The sequence below is a fragment of the Phoca vitulina genome, unplaced genomic scaffold (assembly GCF_004348235.1).
Source record: "Phoca vitulina isolate PV1807 unplaced genomic scaffold, GSC_HSeal_1.0 scaffold67, whole genome shotgun sequence".
Classification (NCBI taxonomy): domain Eukaryota; kingdom Metazoa; phylum Chordata; class Mammalia; order Carnivora; family Phocidae; genus Phoca; species Phoca vitulina.
In genome coordinates this window covers 2144937-2170686 of record NW_022589770.1, presented here as the reverse complement: position 1 = coordinate 2170686, position 25750 = coordinate 2144937, and the positions used below count along the sequence as shown (strand labels likewise).

The window sequence follows — 25750 nt, the reverse complement described above, 5'->3', positions numbered from 1 at the left end:
GTGTGTGGTCCCCCAGGGCTGGGGAGAGAGGGCAGGCAGCACCTGCTGCTCCCTGTGGGTGAGCCCATCCTCTGTCTGGGCCCAAAAACGCTGTTTGTTCGAGAAAGCTTTTATTCCCAGTCAGACCTGTGATTAATTATCCTAATATCTCCTGGTGTCTCTGTTTTGATGTGTCGTTACCAGGATGACAGCATGTATTACTTGCTTCCTTGGGCCACAGCCATTCGTAATGTAAAATCAATAGCGGTGGTAGAAGTTATAATGATAATATTTTTGAACACTGTGTGCCAAGAACTGTGCCATAATTCCTGCCATCCATTCTCTTTTAGTCAATATGGTGGCCCTGACAACAACAATGATAGCTAGCCTTAATCGAGGAGTGACTATCTGCCAGGCAAATGGGGTCTTTCTGGGTTTATTTCACCAAATTCTAACAGTAGCCCTGAGAGGTGGGTACAGTTTTTGTCCACACTTTATGGAAGAGGAAACAAAGCCTAGGAACTTGCTAAAGATCTTATTCACTAGGTGGCAAAGCCAAGGTAGGTGACCCAAATAGGATGGGCGGTCAATGGAAGAATCCTATACTCTGGATGACAGAGGGCTCTTTAAGGTCCTCCAGTCCAGGGTCCTTGTTTTAAATTTTTATCTGCTCAGAATCCATGTAGAGTGCTCTTTTCATTAAATAGAATCCTAAATACTATTTTTTTTTTAAACCTATTCTTTTTTTTTTTTTTTTAAGATTTTATTTATTTATTTGACAGAGACAGCGAGAGCAGGAACACAAGCAGGGGGAGTGGGAGAGGGAGAAGCAGGCTTCCCACTGAGCAGGGAGCCCGATGTGGGACTCGATCCCAGGACTCTGGGATCATGACCTGAGCCGAAGGCAGCCGCTTAACGACTGAGCCACCCAGGCGCCCCGAATCCTAAATACTATTATTCGGCAATCTTCGTCCCTAGCTTGCTAGTTTTGGGTAAGGAAAGAAAGCAGCCAGGGTGTATTGTGCCAGGCAGTTTGCCAGGTTTATTTATATGTAGCTGCACTTGTTATTCTAACAGTCAGTCCCCAAGATTGACCTTATCCTCCAGGTTCACATAGAAAATCAAGGCTTAGCAGCTCACCCAAGAAGATCACACTTTAGTAAGAGCCAGACCAAGGATTCAATATCAAGTTTGAGTCCAAAGAGTACACAGTTCTGTCGACTCTCCTGAGACTTGGTGAACAAATGTGACTCTGTCCAGCCTGCCCGCATCTTTTGTGCCTTTTGAAATGTCAATAATATTGCTGCCCAGCCTTAATACTTATAGACCAAATAACTTTAATAACAACAATACTAAGTATTTTCCCTGTGTCCTCTTACTATATGCCAGACACTGTGGTCACTGCTTTAAAGGCATTATCTTATTTAATCTTCAAAAATAACCTTAGGGGGTAAATACTATGATTGTTACCACATCAATGATGAGAAGGCTGAGACACAGATGTGGGACCCACACAGAAGCACTGGAGACAAGGTTTGAATGCAGGATTCATGTGCCAGGCATTTTGAATGCACACCTTGAGAACCTCTCCTCTTGTGTGCTCCTTGGTCCTCTCCAGCTCGTACTTTCCTTGATCAACATAATTGCTATGATTCCTGCAGGTCTTTCTAGAAATCTTTACAACACATTTTGGGGTCAAGCTAAAGTTGGAGTAAATCCCCTTGAGGTCACTGAGTCAATGAGAGGTAGCCCCAGAGGGCCCCCCAGGATGTTGGGTGCAGGCTAAGAGTGGTGCCCTTGTGCTTGGGTGGGGGGTGCACTGGAACTCTATTAGTGCACCTTTCGTACCTACTGTGACCTAATCATGTCATCTTCCCCACCAGCCAGTCAGCTTCTGAAGTGTAGGGACCATTTATTCATATTTCCTTTGCCTCGTGCCCAGGATTGCACTACTGGGATTGGCTGTGCACAGGAAAAGATGGGAATTAGCATTTCTTTTTTTTTTTTTTTTTTTTTAAAGATTTTATTTATTTATTTGAGAGAGAGAGAATGAGAGAGAGAACACCTGAGAGGGGATAGGGTCAGAGGACGAAGCAGACTCCCTGCCAAGCAGGAAGCCCGATGCGGGACTCGATCCAGGGACTCCAGGATCATGACCTGAGCCGAAGGCAGTCGCTTAACCAACTGAGCCACCCAGGCGCCCCAGGAAATTAGCATTTCTTGACTAACTACAGACCTAGTGCTCCATGCTAGCAACTTTTTCATAGCCATCGTCTTGGTTAACGACCACAACAGGGTGCAACATGGGAGCTGTTAGCCCTATTTCAGAGATGAGAAAACTGTGGCCCAAAGTAGTTTAGGAGCTTGATGATGTTAGCTAGCTAGCAAAAGGCAGAATCAAGAGGGCAGATTCAAACCCAGTTCTGCCCAACTCAAACCCATGCTGTTTTGGGTGAATGAATAAGTTCATGTTTCCATGCATCTGTACTTCACTAGGGATGCCAACTTGCCTCAAGACCCTTGCTATTGTTTACAAGCTATTTCCAGGCTCCCCTCCTTCCTCCTAAAAGCTGTGGACAAGGCAGGCTGTTGGGAAGGGGGAAAGGGGTCACCAGGACTCTGCTGTGCCTGGAACTTCAGGGAGAACATTTGAGCCCATGGCTTACTCAGAGGTCCTGACCATTTCCTTGAGTGCTGGAGATATTTTGTATGAAGTCCAAGGGTCACAGCCCATCTGGGTCACCTGGTGACTAAAGATAGGATGCAGAAGGAGTCAGATGAGGACTGAGGGCTTCAGGCTGATCTTGTCAAGGCCCTTCACTTTGTGTGGCCTTAGTCCCTTCATCATAAAAGGGACTGAGGTCCCGTCTACCTCCTTCATTCATTTCTGAGGTCCCATCTACCTCCTTCATTCCTTTACAAAAGGCCTCAGAAGATAAAAACCCATATGCTGGTGGGAAGTGGGCAGAGCCTTGAGCCCAGCAACTTCAAACCCTGTTGCATGAGCTGTTTCTGAGTGCTCCACAAAACGGGTTTCACTGATCGCATGAGTTTGGGACATGTTCACTTAAAGCTGAACATATGTATTTACTGCTGGATTTTACTTCTACTTTCTTTAATATAGTGCTTGATATTTTTTCTCATTTTTATTATAAAAGCAATAAAGGGACTATAAAACAATGCAAATAATACCTAAATCTATAAAGTACAAATGCAAGTCTCCCTCGTCCTCCCACATCTATTCCCCAGAGTCTGTCTCTCTTAATAATTTGGTATACATCCTTTTGGAATTTTTATATATTTTATTGTATTATATATAAAACACATATACACACATATGATTTGGTTTTTTAATGGGATATTACTCATGTTTAGAAATTTCACGTGGTTTCTACTCAACAACATGTCCAGGAGACATTTCATTATAATATGTAGAGATCTGCATCGCCATTTTTAATGGCTGATTACTGTTCCTGAGCACATTTAACTATCCCCCAATTGAAAATTATTTTGGTTTTTCCATTTTTTTTTAACTCCTTTAAGCATTCCAACATGTGTTGTGGCTTTCCAAGTGAACAATATAGGATGCGTTATTTTCCAAGTAGTTCTTTGATCAATGAACAGTTTTTTGCCCTTGTCATCTCAGGGATACCAAGAGTTCTTGAAATACCACTTAGGAAATATTACTTTCACCTTTTAATTTTCACCTCCTTGGGTACTGAGAGTCTAGCCCTAATGTCTTTAAGATGAAGAGGGTTCCATGGAATCTTGCTAGAAAAAGACACATGGCAGCCAGGTGATAAAGATACTAAAGGTGCTAGACTAGGACAGCAGAGGGCCAATCCTGGCTCTTCAGTCACCAGGACATTGGTGGGAGTGTGGGTGAGGAGTAGCATTAAGAGGGAAAGAGCACATGAAGGGCACGGGCAAACAGCTTTACAGTTTTTGCCACTCTCGAGATTTTTCTAGATCTAGCCTTGACATGGCTTTCCGATGCAAGTCAATGGCACACAGTAAGGAAAAGTAAGAGCTTTTGGATACTGATCTCCAACAGCATAATTTCTGCATTTAACTTAGCTGACCAAAAAGAAATATGACTGGAGCTTCATTTTCAATAGGGTTTTCCAAGTCCTGTTTGAGAAAAGAAAGTGAATATATCTGCACAGTGCTGCCATTGGGACTGCTTTGCTATGGGCTGTTTGTGACCTCTCTGTGTTGGGTTTTATTGCTTTTCATCATTCCTGTGTCCGGTAGCAGTTCAGAAATGCTCATTTATTTTCACACAGAGACGTGCTGAAATGCCCAGTGTTATAGTTCAGTTAGTCTGTTTTTGCTTAGTACCAAATCCATCTTTCTGAAAGGATCTGCAAGATTCAGCTGGCTATTGGTCTGTAGGACTTTGCAATGTATTCAAGTATACTCTTTGTAGCCTGAGCCAGAAAGATAGGTCAAGAGAGGAAGAAAGTAACCAAGGAAAAGTCTACTACTTCTTTAGCTTTTAAATATGCCAAAGTTTTATCTGAAAGAAATTGCTTATATGAAAGAATCACTATCAAGTCAGTTACTACTGTATCTCCTCATACATATAATTTACTAGTTGAATTCACATGATTCTTAGAAGCACATGCCAACTTCTCAAGCAATAGTTTATGGGATGTTCCTGAATGTATTAGGACAGACTGGTTCATCATAATCGCTGCTTCTCCTTTATTTCACAAACATTCCCATGCATCCTCGGAGCCAGATCCTGCGTTAGATACTGGGGATGGAGGAAAAGAAGGTTCATTCCCTGTCAGTGAAACCCAAAGTCTCATTTGGAAGCCAGAGAAGTAAATGAAGTGTAGAAGTGCTAAAAGATCAGTATGGGTATTTATTCATCCCGTAAGAATTTATTAGCCTATCTATTATATGCCCCCCCAACACACACACACACCACTAGTCACTGGGAATATTGTAAATGAAAAAGAAGTCTGCGTTCCCTTGCAGTTTACATTTAGATTTCTGCTCAAATTTCTGCATCAGAAAGGCTTTCCCTGGTCACTATCTAAAAGAGCAGTCCTCTTTATCCCTTTAACTCTGCTATTTTATTCACAGAATTTTACCACCATCTGATAGATATTTGTTGATTGCCTGTCCATAAGGGCAAGAGACTTTATTTACTGCTGTATCCCCAGTGCTGAGAATAGTGCCTGGCACCAAACAGATACAAATGAATGAATGAATGAATGAAGACAGTAAACACAGAAAAGTGCACAAGTATCAGGTGGTGATAAGTGTTGAACAAAACAGTGAAACAGGGGTGATAGGGAGTGATTTGGTGACCACTCTAGATGGGTATTCTGAGGAGGTTACCTATAAGCCAAGATGTGAATGATGACCAGTGTCCAGCAATTGACATCAGGAGGAAGAGCACCCCTGCACAAGGGAAAAGCAGTGTAAAACCCCCAAAGTGAAATGAGTTTGGTGTGTTGAAGGAACCCCAAAGGAAGTTCATTTGGTTGGACTGTGGTTGGCAAAAGGTAGAGGGTATGTGGCATGAGGCATGAGGCTAATCAGAGACAAGAGAAGGACTCTAGCTTTTAATCTGAGTATCACAGGGAGATTTTGGAGGATATTAGGAAAGTAAAATGATCTGATTTCCATTTTTATAGACTCACACTGGCTACTTTGTGGCCAGTGGATCATAGAGGAACATGAGTGGAAGCAGGGGAGGGGGGTGTCTAGTAAGTTGTCCTTTGCAGTCATCCCTTCAACTCCACAAATCTGTGCTTGGCTTTAGATACAGCAGTGGGCACCAGACCATGAGATAATAAATAAAAGTCACTGCTCTCCAGAAGCTAGGAAACACTGAAGGGCTGGCGTGGAATAAAATAACTTGGGCCCCGAGTTTGTTTTCAACTCCAGTGGAAAGAATACTTCTCTTAAAACTTCTAAACGTTTCAAAGTGAGTCGAGGAGGAGTTCCCAAGCTCAGTGTGCACAGTGATTACCAGGAACTTGTTAGAAATGAAGATTCCCACATCCTCTCCTACCCCAGAAACTCTCTGTACGGCAGAGCCCCGTAATTCACACTTTACAAGCACCACAGGTGACTCTGAGGCCGAAGGTTCGAGGACCTCCATTAAGAAACACATTGAGAGAGAAAAGGGGAGGAAGGTGGACCTCAGAGTAGAATAATGCCCTTGCTATTAGTTCTGTTAAAAGATCTGGTGGCAGGAGACACAACTCCACACTGAAGTGACACTTAGGAATTCCAGGCACGTTCCCTGCCCCCCCGCCTTCCCTCACAGTCTCCCACCAACCCACACACTTGCACATGGGTTAGATGGAGTTCATACCGGGCCTTGGAGTTGAAGCCAACCACAAAGTGCCTGTGTGTGAAGGAAGCAGACATGGTGGAAATTAACAGACTCCAAATCTGCCAGTATTCGGGGAACATTCTGGACTGGCTAGTTTAACCACACTGGTTAAAATAACCAAGTGTGACCACCTGGTTCAGCCTGAGAACAAAGAACTGGACTTTCCAGCACAGTCATGGGGGTGGGTTAGAAACTGATTTTCACAGGCTGTGATGCCAGTTGATTTAGAAAACAAGAGAACTCTGCCTCCTTCTCCCTTTGCTTTCACTGCTGAACCCTTAGCTCTGTGGACCTGTAATTGACTGGTTTCACCATATTGCAAGGTCCATCAGGAAAGAAGTATTAAAGTCTCATCTCATGGGTCTCGTGCACTAATGGTACCTGAATGGTGTGAAAACATTAATATGGGGGCACCTGGGTGGCTCAGTCGTTAAGCGCCTGCCTTCGGCTCAGGTCATGATCCCGGGGTCCTGGGATCGAGCCCCGCATCGGCTCCCTGCTCTGCGGGAAGCCTGCTTCTCCCTCTCCCCACTCCCCCTGCTTCTGTCCTCTCTCTCGCCGTGTCTCTCTCTGTCAAATAAATAAATAAATAATCTTAAAAAAAAAAAAAAATTAATATGATAGCCCTAGAGTAGCCAGCCTATACCCTGGAAATATTCCACATATAGGAGGCTATTTTAGGTGCCCCCCCAGGGTTGCTAATTATGAATTTTTTAAGTCCCACCTAGTATTCCCTCTCAGTTTATTATAGAGTTGGCTTCTCTCTGTCTACCTCATATTCTTTTTTTTTTTTTTGTAGTTCAAAGAGTTAAATATATGGTCCCTTCTTTATTTTTTTCTCCAAATTTTTATTCAAAGTCCAGTTAGTTAACATACAGCGTAATATTAGTTTCAGGTATAAAATTAGTGACTGATTCATCACTTATATACATCACCCAGTGCTCATCACAAGTGCCCTCCTTTAATCCCCATCACCTACCTAACCCACCTGCCTTACAGCAACCATAAGTTTGTTCTCTATAGTTGAGTCTATTTTTTGCTTGCCTCTCTTTTTTTCCCATGTTCATTTGTTTTGTTTCTTATAGTCTACATATGAGAGAAATCATATGGTATTGTCTTTCTCTGACTCATTTCATTTAGCATAACATTCCCTAGCTCCATCCACAATGGCAAGATTTCATTCTTTTTTACAGTTGAGTAATATTCCATTATCTATACATACCACATCTTCTTCATCCATTCATCAGTCGATGGACGTTTAGGCTCTTTCCATAATTGGGCTATTATTGATAGTGCTATATCAGGGTGTATGTATCCCTTCGAATCAGTATTTTGGTATCCTTTGGGTAAATACCTACTTGCTGGATCTTAGGGTAGTTCTATTTTTAACTTCTTGAGGAACCTCCATACTGTTTTCCAGAGTGGCTGCACCAATTAGCATTCCTGTCAACAGTGTAAGAAGGTTCCCCTTTCTCTGCATCCTCGCCAACACCTGTTGTTTCCCGTGTTGTTAATTTTAGCCATTATGACTGGTATGAATTGATATCTCATTTTGGTTTTGATTCGTATTTCCCTGAGATGAGTGATGTTGAGTATCTTTTCATGTGTCTATTAGCCATCCATTTGTCCTCTTTGAAAAATGTCTATTCATGTCTTCTGCCTATTTTTTAACTGGATTATTTGGTTTTGGGGTGTTGTTTTTTTTTTAAGATTTTATTTATTTGAGAGAGACAGCATGAGTGGGGGAAGGGGCAGAAGGACAAGCAGACCCTGCACTGAGCATGGAGCCCCACTCGGGGCTCCATCCCAGGACCCTGAGATCATGACCCGAGCTGAAGTCAGGTGCTTAACTGACTGAGCCATTGGGTATTGAGTTTTATAAGTTTTTTATGTATTTTGAATAGTAATCCTTTATCTGATATGTCACTTGCAAATATCTTCTCCCATTCCATAGGTTGCCTTTTGGTTCTATTGATTGTTTCCTTCACTGTGAAAAAGCTTTTTATTTTGATGAAGTCCGAATAGTTTATTTTTGCTTTGGTTTCTCTTGCCTCAGGAGACCTATCTAGTAAGAAGTTGCTACAGCCCATGTCAAAGAGGTTACTGCCTGTGTTCTCCTCTAGGATTTTGATGGTTTCCTATCTACCTCATATTATAAGGCTGCATGCAACATACACTTCTCGGAAAGAACTTCTTCCCCCCACCCAAAATGTTGTTTGTTCAAAAAGAAGAAAGTGGTCTCTGAAAACATTTCTTATCTAATCTGAGCTCTGAGCAGGATTCCGTATAAACTAAGCACATCTTCCTAAAAACACATGCTGGCTTCTTTAGAAACCACACACACTTGGTTTGCTTCCTACATGTCTGGTGTTCTTTCTCAGTCTTTGTGCATTTCTCTTCCCCTACCTGCCTCTTGTCTACCCTCTTGGGAGTCTTACTTTATATACACAAATGACCCCCAAGGTTCCAGACTTCCCCTGGATGCTAACGATTGTCATGTGTCCAACACCAGCCCTAGTCTCTCTTCTGACTCCTATGCACAGCTGCCTACTGGACATCCCTACCAGATGTGTCACAAAGAGGTCAATTCTGTATATCAAAAATTAAACTCCTCAATCCCCACTCAGGAAGGAGTACTTCCACCTATCCAGCTGCCCAAGCCAAAATATTTCTAGACTGTTCTTACTCCTCAGCGGCTTTCATTCCTCCGCCTTTCTCTGTTCTCACTGCCTCTACTTTGGTTTACCCTTGTCTACTCTAGATGATTTCAACAGCCCCCTAACTCTGTACTTGCCTTCTCTAGACCAGGGGTTGGCAAATTACACCCAGTAGCTTTTACATTTTTTAAAGGGTTACTAAGAAGGGGTTTTAAAGGGTTATTGAGAGAACTGTTGAGTCAACTTGCTCAAGATCTCATACTCGGTAAGTGGTAGAGCTGGGATTTGAACCCAGGTTATTTGAAGGGTTATTAAAAGAATGGCTTTTACATTTTTAAAGGGTTATTGAAAACAAGAAATAAAATAGACAACAGATACTATAGGTGGCCCTCTAAAGACTAAAATATTTACTATATGTCCTGTTATAGAAAAAAATTTTTGACTCCTGCTCTAGATCATTTGACATGCTACTGCCAGAGTATCTTTCTAGCAAACCTGTCCATGCTATTCCCATGCTTAAAATTCTTTTAATGGCTTGCTGTCACTTGAGGATAAGTTCCAAGTGCCTTCGCATGATTTGCAACACCTTTTATCATCTGACATTTGTCTCTCTCACTCGCTTGATCTCTTACCATACCCCCCATCTCACCCCCCTGAGCTATGCCTTTCAGCAGTACACAATTTGCTTGGGGCGTTAGATTTGCCTCATCCTATCCTTCCTTACCAGAAGCGTATCCCCAAGGCTCGGTTGAGCTGGCATAGTAGAGCTGTAATTTGAACTCAAGATGACCCCCTCCACAACCCACATAGTACCCTATATGTTGTACTCTATCTCAGCCCAGCCTCCCACTACATGTTAGAATTATCTATTTGTTTTTCTGCATTACCTTCTAAATTATATTAATCTTCCTCAAGGGCAGATGTTTAAGAATGTATGTCAATTTCTCCACAATTCTAGGAATACAATAGACACTCAATGGATGATAAACTAATGGATGAACGAATAAAAGAATGAACACTAGTGATTAGCAGGGAAGTTTCCTAATTACTGGAGACTGTAGTTTGCATGGTTGTGCATAATCTGAACAGTATTTAATATGCAATTATGGCAGAGTTCCAGAGTGGTACCCGATCCCAACGAAACATTTCTGCCCTGCCCACATGTTCTCCATTACAGAAGTGTCAGGAAACCCTGAGGTCCTGTGGCACACAACTACAATTTGAAAAACCCTACTGGAGAATGAATAAGTAGCAAGAATAAACACCTTGTAGCATCCTACCTCCTATCACACCCAGGCCACTGAAGACATCATCATCATTATTGTTAACATGTAGTGACCATTCGCTTTGAGTTAGGTGCTGTTCTCAGTGTTTTACAGGTGTTCGTTTATTCTTACAATAATGTTTTGAGGTTACTGTCCCAATTTTCCAGACGTTGAAAATTGAAGCACAGGGATGTTAGATTAACTTGCCCAAAGTCTCACACTTAATACATAGAGGAGCTGGGATTTGAACCAAAGGAAGTCTGGCTCCAGGGACTATTTCTTTGTGCTGATTTTAACCTTAGTTGAATCTATGGACTTGGCCATTGTTTCAAAAAAAGCCACTGGGGTCAGTTAGATCTAGCATAAATTAACATTCCATCTTCTAGCCAGCTGGCTTGCAATCTGTGAGACTTTCATTTTTATTTGGCACATGTGTGTTAGGGAAAGCCTTTCTTCTATTTCCTATCACTCTACCTTTACATGGACATTTCCAGCTATCAACATGCATAGGATTAGGCACATAATAGCTACTCAATAAACACTGTAATTGTGACATATGCATTTGCATCTCTGTGTGTGTTTACAGTGTTGATGGCCTGTACACGTGTGCATCTAGAGACCTAGACCACAAGCAAGGTGAAGCTAAACTGTTCCTTGCTTTTCAGTTACTCTGCATAAATACTGAACACTTACTGGGCCCTCCTGCATTTCACCACAGTGAGCTGAGATTCAGGCAGAAACTAACTCCAGTTTACCTTTGGATAGGGTGTAACACTGGCCAAAGAGTCTCACAAGTAACTCTTCCCCACATCTAATATCAGGAGGCTCGTGTAATATGGACAGATGTACATTCCATATTCCTACGTCTGAACCCAAATCCAGAAACAATACCACCTGTAAGAACACTGCTGACTTTCTTATAGAAAAGAAAATCCAGATTCTCTAAAATTGGCACTGGAAGCCAGATTACCAAATCAGGAAGAAAATCTGGCTGAAGAGGGATCCTTCCCCTGAGAAAACCTAAATCCTGCTGATAGCCCCACACTGACAGAGAAGTCCGGGCTCACTGTTCAACACTTTGGCCCAAGACTGAGCTGCCAGTCAGACATAATTTGCATTAGCTCAGCTAATAAAAGGCTTAAAGCATTTAAACAAGACTTTCCTGAAGGTTAAGGGGATTTTTCAAAGGAATGCAGGTGAACATGAAGAATCATATGAAACTAGATGCTTTGAAGAAAGTACTGATTCCTTCTTAGGGGTGAAAAGTGGCAGGTAATATTCTATCTACATGGAATCCTAGGGAAAGGGCTAATGCCAAGGAATTTCTGCCTTTTAGCCCCTAAGCCTGTCCCTGTTTTCCTTCTATTCTAGGCTGCCTGATTTGTGCTGGTCATGTCTGACTACCCCCTTGGTTAGGAAAAGCAGTCCGATGGTGCATCAGTTAACATAGAGGGCAGCCCATAGTGGTAGAAGGACAATAGGGCTAGAATCAGAGCAACTTGGGCTGGAATTCCAGTTCTGCCATTTCCTATGAAGTGAGCCCACTTTAATCCCTCTGAACCTTGGTCTGCTCATTAGTTAAGTTAAAAATAATTACACCTGCTCTGCAGAAGAGCAACGGTGTGAAAAACAGATAATATCTGTAAAGTGCCTGGCACACAATGGTTACTCATACGTCAGTATCTATAATTACTGGCATATAGATATGAGGTCATTATGTCACACCACCTTCCAGGACGTCACCAAATAAGGAGCTTTATTCTCATTTTGAGGAACCTAGGAACAACCTAGGCAGTTGTTGAAAGAGTTGAGATAGAAGGGTAGCTAAGAAAACATAGTGTGATGGAGAATTAGCCTAAATCCAGGCAATAGGAGAGGATGCTCATATTCTTCTGACATTTTCTTTTTTGCTATTGTTTCTGGTCTAGTAGAAGAGAGAAATCTGTATATTCTCCATGCTTATACTTCCCAGACAGTTTTGGACAACTTTCCAAAGTGGTGTTGAATAGGAGATGAATTAAGGACTATTTGGAAGGCTTTGGCCTGGGCAACACAGAGTATTTACAGATGGAAACTTCTCAGAATGGAAGAGAGAATCAAATGGGAAATGCCTCCAGCATCAATATCAGAACCACAGCTGTGAATAACGCTATATGTAAAAGTCATAAGCACATGAAATGCAGTTTCCAAGTTTGCATAAAAACTGGACGCAAGGCAGATAGGGAGAGAAGAAACCGGTTTCAGTTTGGTTTGGCTTATTTCCTCTGTAGAACTAACGGCAGTGGGGATGACCAATGTTTTTCCCAGTTGAAAACTGGAATAGCAAGTCAGAGGAACAGGGGCCATCCCAGTAAATACGTAGGCCTCGAGGGGAAAAAAAGGATTGAAGGTCAATATAAAGGTCACAGGAGCATCAGAGGACACAAGAGAGTGACAAGCAGTGTCACAAGTGAGGCACTGACTCTTCCCTGAAAGTTTAGGGCTTCTCCAAAGATCCCCTTCGTGGTTCATTTATTCTTCTTAGAAAAGTGGTCCTAGAAAAAGGCAGAGTTCTGAAAAAAGTGGTTAACATTGTTATATAAGTGAGGCACCGAAACAAACCAGAAGGGAAAATTCGTCCGTGTTCTTTGTCCAGGTCAGCAAACTTTTCTTGTAAAGGGCCAAATAATAAATATGTTATGCACGGCAGGCCATGTCCACCATTCATTTCCGCCATTGTAGCCCAAAGGCGGCCATAGAAAGCACTTACTTTCTCTGGGCGTGGTGGTGCTCCAGTAAAACTCTGGTGACAAAAGCAGGTGGTGGCTGACCAGAGTTTGATCCCCCTCCCAGGTAAATGGAAATCAAGTCAGAGTCATTTCATGCAGAGGTTGATAGTTCGAAATGAATTACCCAGCTAGCAAATAAAACTACACGTATTAGCAAATACAAGGTTTCATGAGTTGCTGCAGAGAAAGAAGTTGAAGCATTTGGCAGAAAGTATTAGGACAGGGTTAAGAATGTGTGGTCAGGTGGCCTCTCCCATTCCAAGAATATTTTCTATACTTCCACCTGGAGCAATCGTGAAGCTTCCAGCGTCAAATAACTTTGAGTTGGCAATTACATTAAAAACAGCTAAGGTTATAAAAAGTTGCCCTAGCCAAGTGGTGATATGAAACTCTTCATGAACCTCAAATCTCTTCCCCAAAATATCTGTGCAAAACAAAACTCTCCCTTGCAAGTCTCTGGGCTACGATAATTTTTGGTTTCGGAAAAAAAATTCTTGCTCACAGAGGAGGTCTTCTCACAGCATTCTGTTTTTTTCCCCTCCAGCTTCAAGCTATTTAAAATCTAGAATATTCTTGTTAGTGATTACCCATTTCCCTGAGTAACTGCAAACTTTGGCATAAATTACCCCCCACCAAAAATGAGGCCAAACCACATGCCTTCCAGTTATTTAAAATCCAGAATATTCTTGTTAGTGATTGTCCATTTTCCCTAAGTAACTACAAACCTTGGCACAAATTACCCCCCACCAAAAATAAAGCCAAACCACATGCCTTACTATTAGGTCCCAGCGGGTGCCTGCACATGGTCAGTTTTTTTAAAGGTCAAAGGTCACTCCCCATTCCTGATTCCACCGCACACTAGCTGAGCAAGTTACTTCTCTGAGCTTTTGCTTCCTCTCTCAAAAGCGATAAAAATATCAGTCTAGTCACATGACAGAATAAAATTATGGAAAACTTATATACTTGTCTAATAAGTAACGGCCCCACTGTCCCTTTGTGGTAGATTGGATGATCCTAATCTAAAAAATTCCTAGGCAGGAAAAAAAACAAAATCTGCATTTCAGGGTAAGTAAAAGTCCTCAGCATCTCCTCCTAGGAATTTGGAGCTGATGTTCTTTGCACAGCTGCCTTTCACTTCACATATTTGCTTGTAAGCTCACTTTTTTTCCAAATTTCATTCCTTTATTCTCTATTTATATACATTTTTTTTTTCAATAGCAGGATTCTGGCTTTTTTTTTTAAGTGTTCTAAGATTTCAGTATCTGGTTCATAGTGTAGCAGTTAGGAAAATATGTAGTTGTACTTACTCAGAGATTTCTGAGTCAAGAGTAGAACTGAGCTGCTTGCCAACTCTATGTGCCATGCGGCCTGTCTCTGCACCTCTTCTCTGTCCCCAGTGCTACCACTAAGGTAAAGGCCCTGTGGCTCACTCACACAGCAGACCCCTGTCCCTCCCCGTGTGCCTGATTGATGTGTTATTCCTTGAAAGCTCTACATTTCTCAGTCCTTTACCCTTGTCAGAACCGTTCATCACAACATCCAGAATAAATATGCTCGGACATGAAGAGTGAATGATGATGGCGATGGTCGTGTCAATCTCAGCAGCAACAACCTGTGCTTCCATAGGTCTTACCACATCAGGCACTCTGTCTACATTCTTTATTTATTTATTTTGAGGGAGAGAGAGAGCGCGCGCATGCTAGTGGGGGTGGGGGTGGAGATGAGAGAGAATCATAAGTAGACTCCATACCCAATGTGGAGTCCAACACAGGGCTCGATCTCATGACCCTGAGATCATGACCTGAGCTAAAACCAAGAGTCAGAAGCTTAACTGACTGAGCCACCCAGGTACCTATTGTCTATATCCTTTAAATACCTGAGCTCAGGTAGAATACTCACAACAATCCTAGATGGATACTATAATTCTCCTCATTCTATAGATAAGGAAACTGTGACACTAAGAGGCAAATGACTTGCCCAAGGTTACAAAGTGAGTGGTAAAGCTGGGGTTGGGACCCAGGCAGTTTGCCTCCAGCATCTGGGCTCTTAACCACTCTGCTGTATTGTCAGTAGGATCATTTTGAGCTCCACTGCTCTGAAGGTAACTAAACAAGTATCTATTCAGCATGCCAGCCCTGTGCTGAATACTGAGGAGGGAACTATGAAAGAAGCAAGAGTCTCAGCCCTTGCAGTATTAGTTTCCAATCTAACTAAAGAAATAAGACATTGTAGAGCAGAAAGAGTTTTGTAGTACAGCTCAGAACAACTCTGGAAGATCAGGAAAGGGAGAAATTCTCATGGACCATGGTAACACGGGAGGTAGAATGGGACTCATTCTTAATGGAATGGCTAATGTGGAGTCCAACGCAGGGCTCGATCTTACAACCCTGCAATCATGAAGGATAGATGGGAGGAGAAAGAGCATGACTTCATCCCCAAGCTAATGACAAGGAGAGTCAAAGAGGCCACCTTGATGAGAGAAACAAGTTAGTGTTGGGATGTGGGATGGGTAAATTTGCAAAGATGAGAGGAAGATACTGTTCTCAAGAGAGAGGATGTACCTATGATTTCCAGCATCCAGTCCTGTGCTGGGACCTAAAGTGGGTTTAAGAATGCATGCTTGTCAGGTCGATAGGCCTGAGATGGTGCAACATCATGACCGTGTAGCAGATGGGTATTCCTGTGTACAGAACTTGAAGATTTCCTCTTGATAAGGAGGAGTTCCAAGATGGTAACATAGGTGTGCACCACCTGCATCATTTTAAAAAATACTAATTTGTTAGCTGCATTTGATGTGGAAGCTGATTTTTTTTTTTTTTACTTAGAAAACAGTAAGAATGGGTCTATATACTCCTTTATTTGGTCCTCATAAGAACTGTCTGAGGTCAGTATTATCCTCCATTTGCCAAAAGAATGTAGAGGCCCAGAGTTGAAAAACTCACCCAAGACATCCACATACCTCTGTCTCTCTTGACTAAAGTCAGAAGCCTTCCTCTCTGCAGCAGCTTGACATGGTTGCTCATGGAGATCACTTTGAGAGACGGGCCCACACAAGACAGTGGTGGTCATGGTTGAGCCAAGGATTCAGAGGGCATCATGATGCCACCCCACTCACAGAACATGATGCCACCCCGCTCACCGAATTGCTAGAGACTTTCTCTTAGACACCCAGAGCTGCCTCCTTTTCAACTAAGAGTACTTTCTCACAGGACATTACAAATGCAGAGGCAACAACTTCACCTCAAGGAGCTTATACTTGGTAGGACTGGCCCATGGGCACTTTGTCCAAATCCTACTCACAAGGTGGACAAGGGCCATACTTACGTAACTAAAACAATTATTTTTACTCTCAGCCACTCCTTCTTTGCTAGAATGCTTGAGAAGACATGCTGTCACAAAGAAGATCACAAGTAAAGGCCATCAGAAAAGCAAAACTCCTTTCTTTTCTGGCTAACTGTATGACCAGGGAAATAAAGCAGTAAGTTTTAGCTCAGTAAACCAAAAGGGAAGTGGGGTGTGGGTATGGGAGTAAAGCAGCTAGTATTAATATCCCTAATGTGACCACAGGACCATTTTCTATGTAGGCCTTAATTATGCTCCATTCCATGTCCTCTCATTCTCTGATTCCTTAAATTCCAAAACAACCCCAGAGAAATCTTTCTGGTTTTGCTTGGAAAGCAGCACTGTGTTTCTGTGTTTTCTGTGTCTGTGCATTCTAAAATAGGCCTGTCAAATCCGAAAACAAAATACAAGCTAGCAGAAATCAGCTACTAACAAATTAAGTTAAATTAATAGAGCTGACGCCTGAAATACAAAGAAAACTTTTTTTCCCCAGGAATCTCTCTCCCTAGATGCCAGGCTAGATAGAGAGACTACTGCCGACCTCAGGCTCCACAGCAAAGCCCTTTGCTTTGTCATGTTTCCTAGAGAGCCCTGCATGGGAACCCTCTTCAGAACTACTGCTCCCCCTGGTGGCAGCCTCCAAACCCCCATTTACCAAAGTTGAGGACATACTAAAAGACATGATAAATTGAAAAAGAAGAGTGCTAGACCAAGAATCTCTATTTCAAATTCCAACTCTACAACCAAATAACTGTACTTCTTGAGCTAAAGAGTTCAGTTTTATGAGTTAAATAATTTGTAAGCATATGCAATAAGTGACAAATTCAGCTTTTGTCCCCTGTAGGTTTTGTCCTAAGTTAATATTTAAGAATGTTTTTATGAAGGTGAGTACTTTATCTTCTGTCTTTGTATATACATTTTATGGAATAAAAGAACATGCAAATGGTAAATCTCAAGGTCTAGGTTCGTTCCTTTTCACTCCCACTATTCCCATCCTAGTTCAGCCCCAGAAGCTCTCCTCCTCCTCTTCATCACCTCTGTGAGAATCTTTTCCAAGCTTCAGACCTGCTCAGAAAGCATTATGGCTCACTCAGTAGCACCCGTGCCTATGAGTGGTGCAGCTACAAAAGTTAACCACCCCCCACCTTAAAAAATGGGTGGCTCAGGCCCACTGTTGGGAGTGGGTTTTATACCTCCTGCATGAGATCAGGCAGATATAGTAGTTCTATGGGGGGGGGGGGGGGGGATGACCTGAATATGGAGATCTAGTAAATTGTCTGGGAGCTACAGAGAATTAGCCAATAGCCTGCGCCCCTCTCTTCCTTTCTGACAATCTTTACCACTCCCATCCTTCCTCACATTTAATTCTTCATTCAGAGTGTCCAACATTACCAACAAAAGCATCACTGGAAATGCCAAAAAATGGTCTGGAAATTCCTTACATACCTTATTTTCACAGCTTCCTCTGCTGAGTAGGGAAAACCTACTTCAACTGGGTTTGAGAAGTGGATAAGCTGAAATGTAGGAAGGTGAAGGGGTTTGCCAGGGGTGACTACTTAAACAATAGCAGGACCAAAATAAAGTTCAGAAGACCGGTATTCTAGCCTCCTGCTCTGAATGTTCAATTGAAGAAAGCTTTCTGTAGGGAAGAGAGAGATGATGCCGGTTTTAGGGAGACAGCCATCCCAATGGACTTGGGAATTTAGCAAATTCTAATCCCTGCCTTTTGAGTGCAATAAAACTGAGTAACAATGGACTAAACACAATCATCATGAGTAGTCAGTTCTATTGAAATTTGATTAAGCCTACTTTTATTATTGCTGTTTGGAAGTCATTATGGACGCATACATGTTCCTGGGACATCATCATGACTTAAATCATAAAATCAATTTTTAATTTTTTTAATAATAAAACAGCCTGAATACCTGAAGGCATTTAGCAATGATAATATAGTTGTTTCTGTTATGATTCTTTTTTAAGATAGTGACATTATTACATATTATTTAGTTTACCAAAGATAAGTGTGTATCCTCATCTTTCTCTTATTAGCTCCTTTGAAATAGACTAACATGTAATTGTTTGAGAAAACTCACTTAGGGGGAACCTGGGTGGCTCAGTCGTTAAGCGTCTGCCTTCGGCTAGGGTCGTGGTCCCAGGGTCCTAGGATCGAGCCCCACATCAGGCTCCCTGCTCAGCAGGAAGCCTGCTTCTCCCTCTCCCACTGCCCCGCCCCGCCCCCCCCCGCTTGTGTTCCCTCCCTCGCTGTGTCTCTCTCTGTCAAATAAATAAATAAAATCTTAAAAAAAAAAAAAAAAAGTCACTTAGCATTTAATGGATGTGTGAATGAATGAGTGGATGAGTTCTACCACAATCTCTCATGGCTTCTCTCCCACCCCTCACAAAACTTCAGTTCCATTTCAGTGCCCCAAAAGCTTGACTCTCCTCAGCAATTGTGGTGATGGTGTGGAATGGCACTGAGTCAAACACAGACCATCCAGAAACTTCCCTTTAGCTGAGGTTTTCTGTTTCCTTCCCCATTTTTATCAGAACTGCATAAGTAGATTGAAGACTGATACATGTAAGCCTTGCTTTTCCTCTTTCCTGCCTTCCCTCTGCCAAGAGGTAAGAGTAAGCAATGCAATCGGCTCAAGGCCAAAAATGGAGTTGAGGAAGCGTGACATCGCCAGATTTGTTGCCCACCGCAGAATAACTAAAAGCTGCTGAGAGGCGGTGCCAAAGTGTCAATCACACAGAGTCTGCAGAGGACCCAGCCAGAGAGATAGTGAAGAAAGGAAAGAATTTTATAGTGGGGAGAACATGTTGCTGGGGCAGGAGGCTGGACTCCTAGTCTTAATTTCACCACCAAGTCTCATGAGTTCTTCTGACATTTGCATGCTTTCCCTCCCCCCACCTTTCCTGAAAAATGACCCCTGTTTCCAGCCTACGTTCTGAGGGTGGATGTTAACATGATATTACGTGAATAGATCTTTGGGCCTTTTGAAACTAAGGAGGTGGAAGTTATCACAAAGATGGAAATAACTGACTCTAGAAGCCCATAAGCCACCTGTAAGGCATTGCTGTGCCATTGAATGGTTTGCTGACCTAAGGCCCAGGCAGGTCCAGGCACTGGATCTCTGAGCTTCCAGTCCTCCCCTCCTCCCTGCCCCCTCTACATTCCCACCTCCACCTATACAATCCAGTTGTCATGACCTCATCAAGTCACTGAGACATAAACTTCAAGTTATCATTAGTCACTGATCTGCTTAACTGCCATGCTGTAGCAAGTGGTCCTTAGAAATGGCATAAATCCAAAAAAGAACAAAGGGTAGACTAAGATTGGAGTGGGTTTTGAAGCTCTTGCTAGGCACTCACAATGTGATGCTTGTAATTCTTTTCAGGGAAAGCAAAGTGTTGGAACTAGATGGTGATTATTCTGGAATTCCTACCATTGTCCTGAAGGGCAGGTTTTGCCTTCATTTTACTGGGCACCTTCTCTACAAAGGGTCCTTTATTAAGTATTATGGGAAACAATAAGATCTGAGTTTTATACCCCATAATGTTTACAGACTAATGAAGGTAATAGATATAAGTATGACTACCTAGAATTGAGATGTAGTTAGACATACAATTTCCTTCAAACGTATGCATCAGGATCCTCTGATCACTATTTGACTCTTGGCTTCCTCTCACGCACCTCCAAGCCTTTATTCCAGATGCCTTTCTCCATGTCTGGAAGCCCTGCCTACTTTCCACCATCCAACCAAGCTCTATTCCTCCTTTACGATTTTTCCTTCTCCTTAATAGGCCTTTCCCAAACCCATCTGCACCATTCATTCCAGCCTCCCCTCTCATCCGTGATGTGGGTGTTAATATGTATTCAGCAAACATACGCTGTCTACTCCAACTGGTATTTTTAGATCAAGTAATCAACAAGTAATCAAGCTGCATAGGCAATCAAAAATCTCATTTGGGGGGGCGCCTGGGTGGCTCAGTCGTTAAGCGTCTGCCTTCGGCTCAGGTCATGATCCCGCGGTCCTGGGATCGAGCCCCGCATCGGGCTCCCTGCTCAGCGGGAAGCCTGCTTCTCCCTCTCCCACTCCCCCTGCTTGTGTTCCCTCTCTCGCTGTGTCTCTCTCTGTCAAATAAATAAATAAAATCTTTAAAAAAAAAAATCTCATTTGGGGCTGCTCTCAGAATCACATCAATCAAAGTGGCAAGAGAGCCTGGGTTCCTGAGTGTCACTGTGGCTCGTTTGTCTCTATTTTAAAACAGGGTTCCAGGGGCACAGAGGTGGCTCAGTTGGTTAAGCGTCCAACTCTTGATCTGAGCTCAGGTCTTGATCTCAGGGTCATGAGTTGAAGCCCCATGCTGGACATAGAGCCTACCTTAAATAAATGAATAGAAATAGAAATAAAACAGGGTTCCTTCCTGCCTTACCAGTATTGAATGCCAAAAAGGAATCAACTGACCTGATCAGGTCTCCATTTCTTCCTCCAGGATTCTTCTGCAGCCAGATGATTCCTTACAGATCCTGGCACCAGTGGAAGCTGACGTGGGTTTCTACACTTGTAACGCCACAAATGCCTTGGGATATGACTCTGTCTCCATCGCTGTCACATTAGCAGGTAATGTGAAAATCCTGTGTGGTTCCATTCGGAATGACCCTGTTTTGAGCAGATGCCTATGATGTACCAAGCAGGCCCGGGAACACGTAGATAAATGAGATTCAAACCCTGCCTTCAGAGAGATTATAACCTATAATTACAATTAAATGGAGATGAAGTATACAATAGGAGGTAGAATGAAATACGTGGTATAAATGATAACCTAAGAGTGTGCCAGGACATTCATTCCATCTGGGAGAGTTTTAGAGTCAGAATGGGTGGATTTTGATAAGCAGAGATGGGGGGGAATATTCCAGGAAGACAGAACAACATGAGCAAAGGAGCTGTGTACAAGTAACGTGTTCGGGAACACGAGTTGCGACCTGAGATCTTGAATGCTCACTTGGGATCCCATCATTTCTCCTTGTTACACCTGTTGCAAAGAAGACTTGAAGACACACGGGCAGTTGGAATTCCACAGTTATGGTTTGGAGCAGGAGTGTTGTTCTCTCCAATGCTGTTTTATTTCAACCTCTTGCTCTAACGCACCTGCCAACACTTTCCCTTTATCTATAAAGTTAGGCAAAACATTCTGCACATGGTGATTTAAGAAAACTGCAGTGCAGAGTACAGCATCTCCCAAGGTTGTGGTCTTGTCATCATGGACTTCATAAAAACCTCTCTTAACATAGGACACAAATCCTTGCCTTTGAAACTAAAAAAGACCTTAGGTACCAACTGTACCAGTGCCCTCATTTCTTAGAGGCCAGGTCCTGTAACCTGAGGTCATGTAAGCACCCAGCTAGTTGTGGAGGTAAGAAGGGAACTGAGGCCTCCTGACTCCCAGCTCATTGTTCCTTCCATTTCCCCAGTGATCCTACCAAAGTAGGATCCTTTTTCTCAGATCTGGGCCATGCAGTCTTTTTGGTGGTACGTTGCATGTGTTTGTATTTATTTTTTTCAATTGCTGCTCCCGTCAGATGATTCAGTAGATGCTAGAAAAGCCAACATCACCCCACACTGACCTCATCGGTCCATGCTGGGATTATGTTGTCACACTGTTCTCTAGTCACACATGCTACTCCCTTGCATATCTGTTTAGCAACAGCATTTCTGCCCCCATGACCTGAGGCTGATCTGGAAAGGGACCTTTAGCAGGAGGCTTTCCAGGGAAGATGAAAGTCAGCAGTGAATAAGGCAAGCTAAGATTGCCCTGGAGTGGATTAAAGACTGATATTATTAATGCCTATTTTTTTTGAGTGAGCAGAACATTTGCTTTCCTCCTAATGTATTCCAGTTACAATCTTTATTCCCCTCTTTATACAGAGTCCAGATGCTCAGCACCAATCTCATAAAAGCTCTTCTGCCTTCCACACTCCAACCTGCCTTTAGCAAGGGCACTGCTGACATCCTTCCCATTGCTGGCAAATAATGGCTCTTACAGGATTAAGTCTCTTGTTTATATTTATCCAGATATGGTTCAGCTCCATCACAGACTAAATACCCTTTGTTCACCTGAATTTAATACGATGAATGGAAACCTGTCTGGAATTAAGTAAGGCAATTGTAACATCAGACTTGCCTTCAGCTCTTTGAAGAAAAGCTAGTGGAGGCTGCCAAAGTGTTCAAAGCCAGAAAAGAGAGAGCAGCCTAAGAGGTACTGAGGAATGGGAGGAAAGGGCTAACCGATGAAGTAGGTCACAAACACCACACCTAGGACCTAGGGGACTGGGTCGTTATACTTCAGTACTGGGGTTTGTTCAGATCTGCTGATGAATCTGATAGTCCCACTAAAAATTAAGGCTCAAAATGCGTTTTAATATGATGCCTTGAGATTGGATTTGTGTCTTTACCTGGGATTATCATCTACACCTGTGGCATACCCGCTACTATTCTAAGCGCACCCTCCGCCAAGTATTGTGGGACACTTAGCAATAAATAAGCCCTGAGTTTTGTGCTCCATAAGGCTTACAGACTACCTAGAATGGAGAGATAGTTACAATTTCCTTCAAATGTATGCATCAGGATCCTGTGTAGTGACATATAAAATACCACCCTAATATATACACTACATTTAAGGGGAAAATGAGTGTCAAGCATTTCTAGATTTGTTTACCAATTATGCTGCTTACCTTGAACAAAGTCTATAACCTCACCGAGTTTTCATTCTCATTTATAAAAATGAAATTAATAATATCTTATAGGATCGTTGTGAGTTAAATAAGATGGCACTTAGCCCCATGCCAGGCACATAGTTCACACTCAATAAATGTTTCGCTTTCTTTCTCTAGCTTTTCTAAAATGAAACACATCCTGAAAGCAATTCTAAAATGTGTAAAACATTAGTCCAACTTGGCTTCCATGTATTTTTCATTATAAGTCTTCACACTGAAATTTTTCAAGTATGGCCTTAGGAACTGACTCAGCTCAAATGCAGTCTAATCTTCATGGTAAATCTCTGTGCTTCTGTACTTCCAAAAACATTGCAGACTTTTGCCTTGACTTCTGCATGGATGTTAGACCAAAAGGGGAAAAAAAATCTTTTTGAGGCTCAAGATACTCAGGTGTCCCCATGATTTTGTAAGGAAGGTATGAACTTTGGTCTTGCCAGTGTGCCCGAGTTGACCAGAGGTAGGGAAACTTGTTCACAGTAACTCATAAGAGCAGGCAGAGTATGACAGTTAAGCCTGAGGGCTCTGTAGCCTCCTAGTCTGGAATGGAATCCTGGCTCTGTCACTTCCTGGCTATATAACCTTGAGCAACTTCTTTGCTCTCTCTGCCTTGGCTTCTTCATTTGTAAATGTGATAAAAATAGATAAAATAATACTCGATTCAGACGGTTCCTTTGAAGATTAAATACATTCATATAAAATGCTTATAATTGTGCACTCAATATTTGTTAGCTATTATTATTGTGAGGATAATGCATAAAACAAAAGCCGAGTTATTTTTACAGTAAAGGAGACTCCTTTTCAGAGAGTAGAATGCTCACAAGGCCTTTGGAGGGCACCTCACCCTCAATGTCTCCATGCCAGCCCAGGAAGTTGGATTAGCCATCTGGAAAGGGCTGGACTTCCTAGATTCAGAGCAAGGGAGATAGATTGTGGTAAGGAATATTTCACATGGGCCTGATGAACTCTCCACAACCAGACCTCTTCCACTGAGTTACCCCATCCTCTGGATTGGCTGTGTTGACAATTCTGCCTCTCAGATTCATTTTAGGTCCGTTGCTACTCCGTACACAATTTTTCTTTAAACATGTAAACACCATTCAGCTTCAGACATTCTCTTACAGCCAAACCCTTCCCTTGATCTGCCTTCTTTGGGCCTCTAAAATAATGTCTTTGGTATCCTTTTGCTTTTCTCCAAACTCATCCATTACGTGTTGATTTATCTGTAAGTCTCAGAGATTTGAGGGTACTTTGCAAGTGTGTGTCAGCATGGAGATAACCAGCATCTCCCTGTCCCCCTCCCTGGTTCAGAACGGAAGCTCACAGCCAGGTAAACACAGGGCCACAAAATTCCCTTCTGTCCTAAACTGACTTAATTGGATACCTATTTCACTGCTCAGAATGTAGATGACAGTATTATACTGTGGATGGGAAGATAATGGGGGTAGGGAGGAGTATAAGAATGTCCCCATAATGTCACATACCTAACATTTTGAAGTACTGATTACTTTACATCAGGATAAACAGTTCTGGATAAAGGAGAGTTTCTGGTGTGTACAGAGATGGGCGCAAAGATGGGAGAGCCATCTCAACTAGTCAGATTCAACACTCAGCCAGGTTGCTCAGGAACCTTCCAATCTGAATGGCAAAGGCAGCGTTTTGAAGGAAAGCAGTAGTTTGCTGGTAAATTGCTTCAGTCTGGATCAGTGGAGTTTAGCTCTACTTACCAATGCAGATGAGTACTGTCCAGGTGTAGACCATGGATGAGGTCATAGCCATAAGGGAAACGTTTTTGGTTGTCACTGATTTTATAAGATCACAAAAGAGATACTGTTAAGGCCTGCCTGACATCATCACTGGAAAATGAGAAGAAGATGAGGGATGAGCGTATCTTTCATTGAAAGGGGAGAATACAGATGAGCTCATCTGAAGTTTTCACAGGAAGAGAGAGACAGAAAATACTTCTCCTTTCCTGGCATGCTTTTCTGCTTTTTTATGAGTTGAATAGCTGACACATACTGTGTCTAATAAAGAGATCACAGAAAATAAAATAAAAGGAAAATTTAAAAAGACCATTTTCCTTGAAATTCTTCTTTCTCTACCCCTTCCCTATCATGATTTAGTAGCTGCAATAAAAGACAAGCAGTTTTTTAAGGCTTTTATAACATAAGTCATTTAAGATTGGCATTTCTGAAATTTTTATCTAGCATTTCTGTTAACCAAAGGAGAACTTTGCTTCACAGACAGTTAGACTCAGAGAGGGTCCTGTCACCAATGACAAAGATGGACAAAGGAAGGTTTTCTCCAGGGCATTAGATCAGAGGCAAAGGTGGACATGTTTGGCTATATTTCAGGTGGTGCTGTGAACAACAGTGTAATGGCCATTGACTAATCCAAGTTGCCATCAAGGGATTTCATTATCTGATATAATACTGAGTAATCAACGTCCTTAAGTTTTGTTCAATGTGTACATATGTGGAGCATGCCCACTAAAGAGCCCTAGCTTTTATAGAACTTAGATAAAATGGGTAAGAATATAGCAGGAGAATCCAGCCAACTTGCTCTGCTCCTCGGTAGACTAAAGGAAGCAAAGAAGTACCAATGAT

General features: G+C 42.3%; 1 protein-coding gene across 5 annotated transcripts in view; it reads left to right on the top strand.

Annotated features, from left to right (window-relative positions):
* The window catches only part of ADAMTSL1 (ADAMTS like 1), a 901468-nt gene that overhangs the window by 779663 nt on the left and 96055 nt on the right, over positions 1-25750 (top strand). For all 5 annotated transcript variants that reach the window (XM_032392420.1, XM_032392419.1, XM_032392418.1 and 2 more), the window contains one exon: positions 20867-20994. In XM_032392420.1, coding sequence (XP_032248311.1) covers positions 20867-20994 — 128 coding nt within the window. The remainder of the gene's footprint in view (positions 1-20866; positions 20995-25750) is intronic.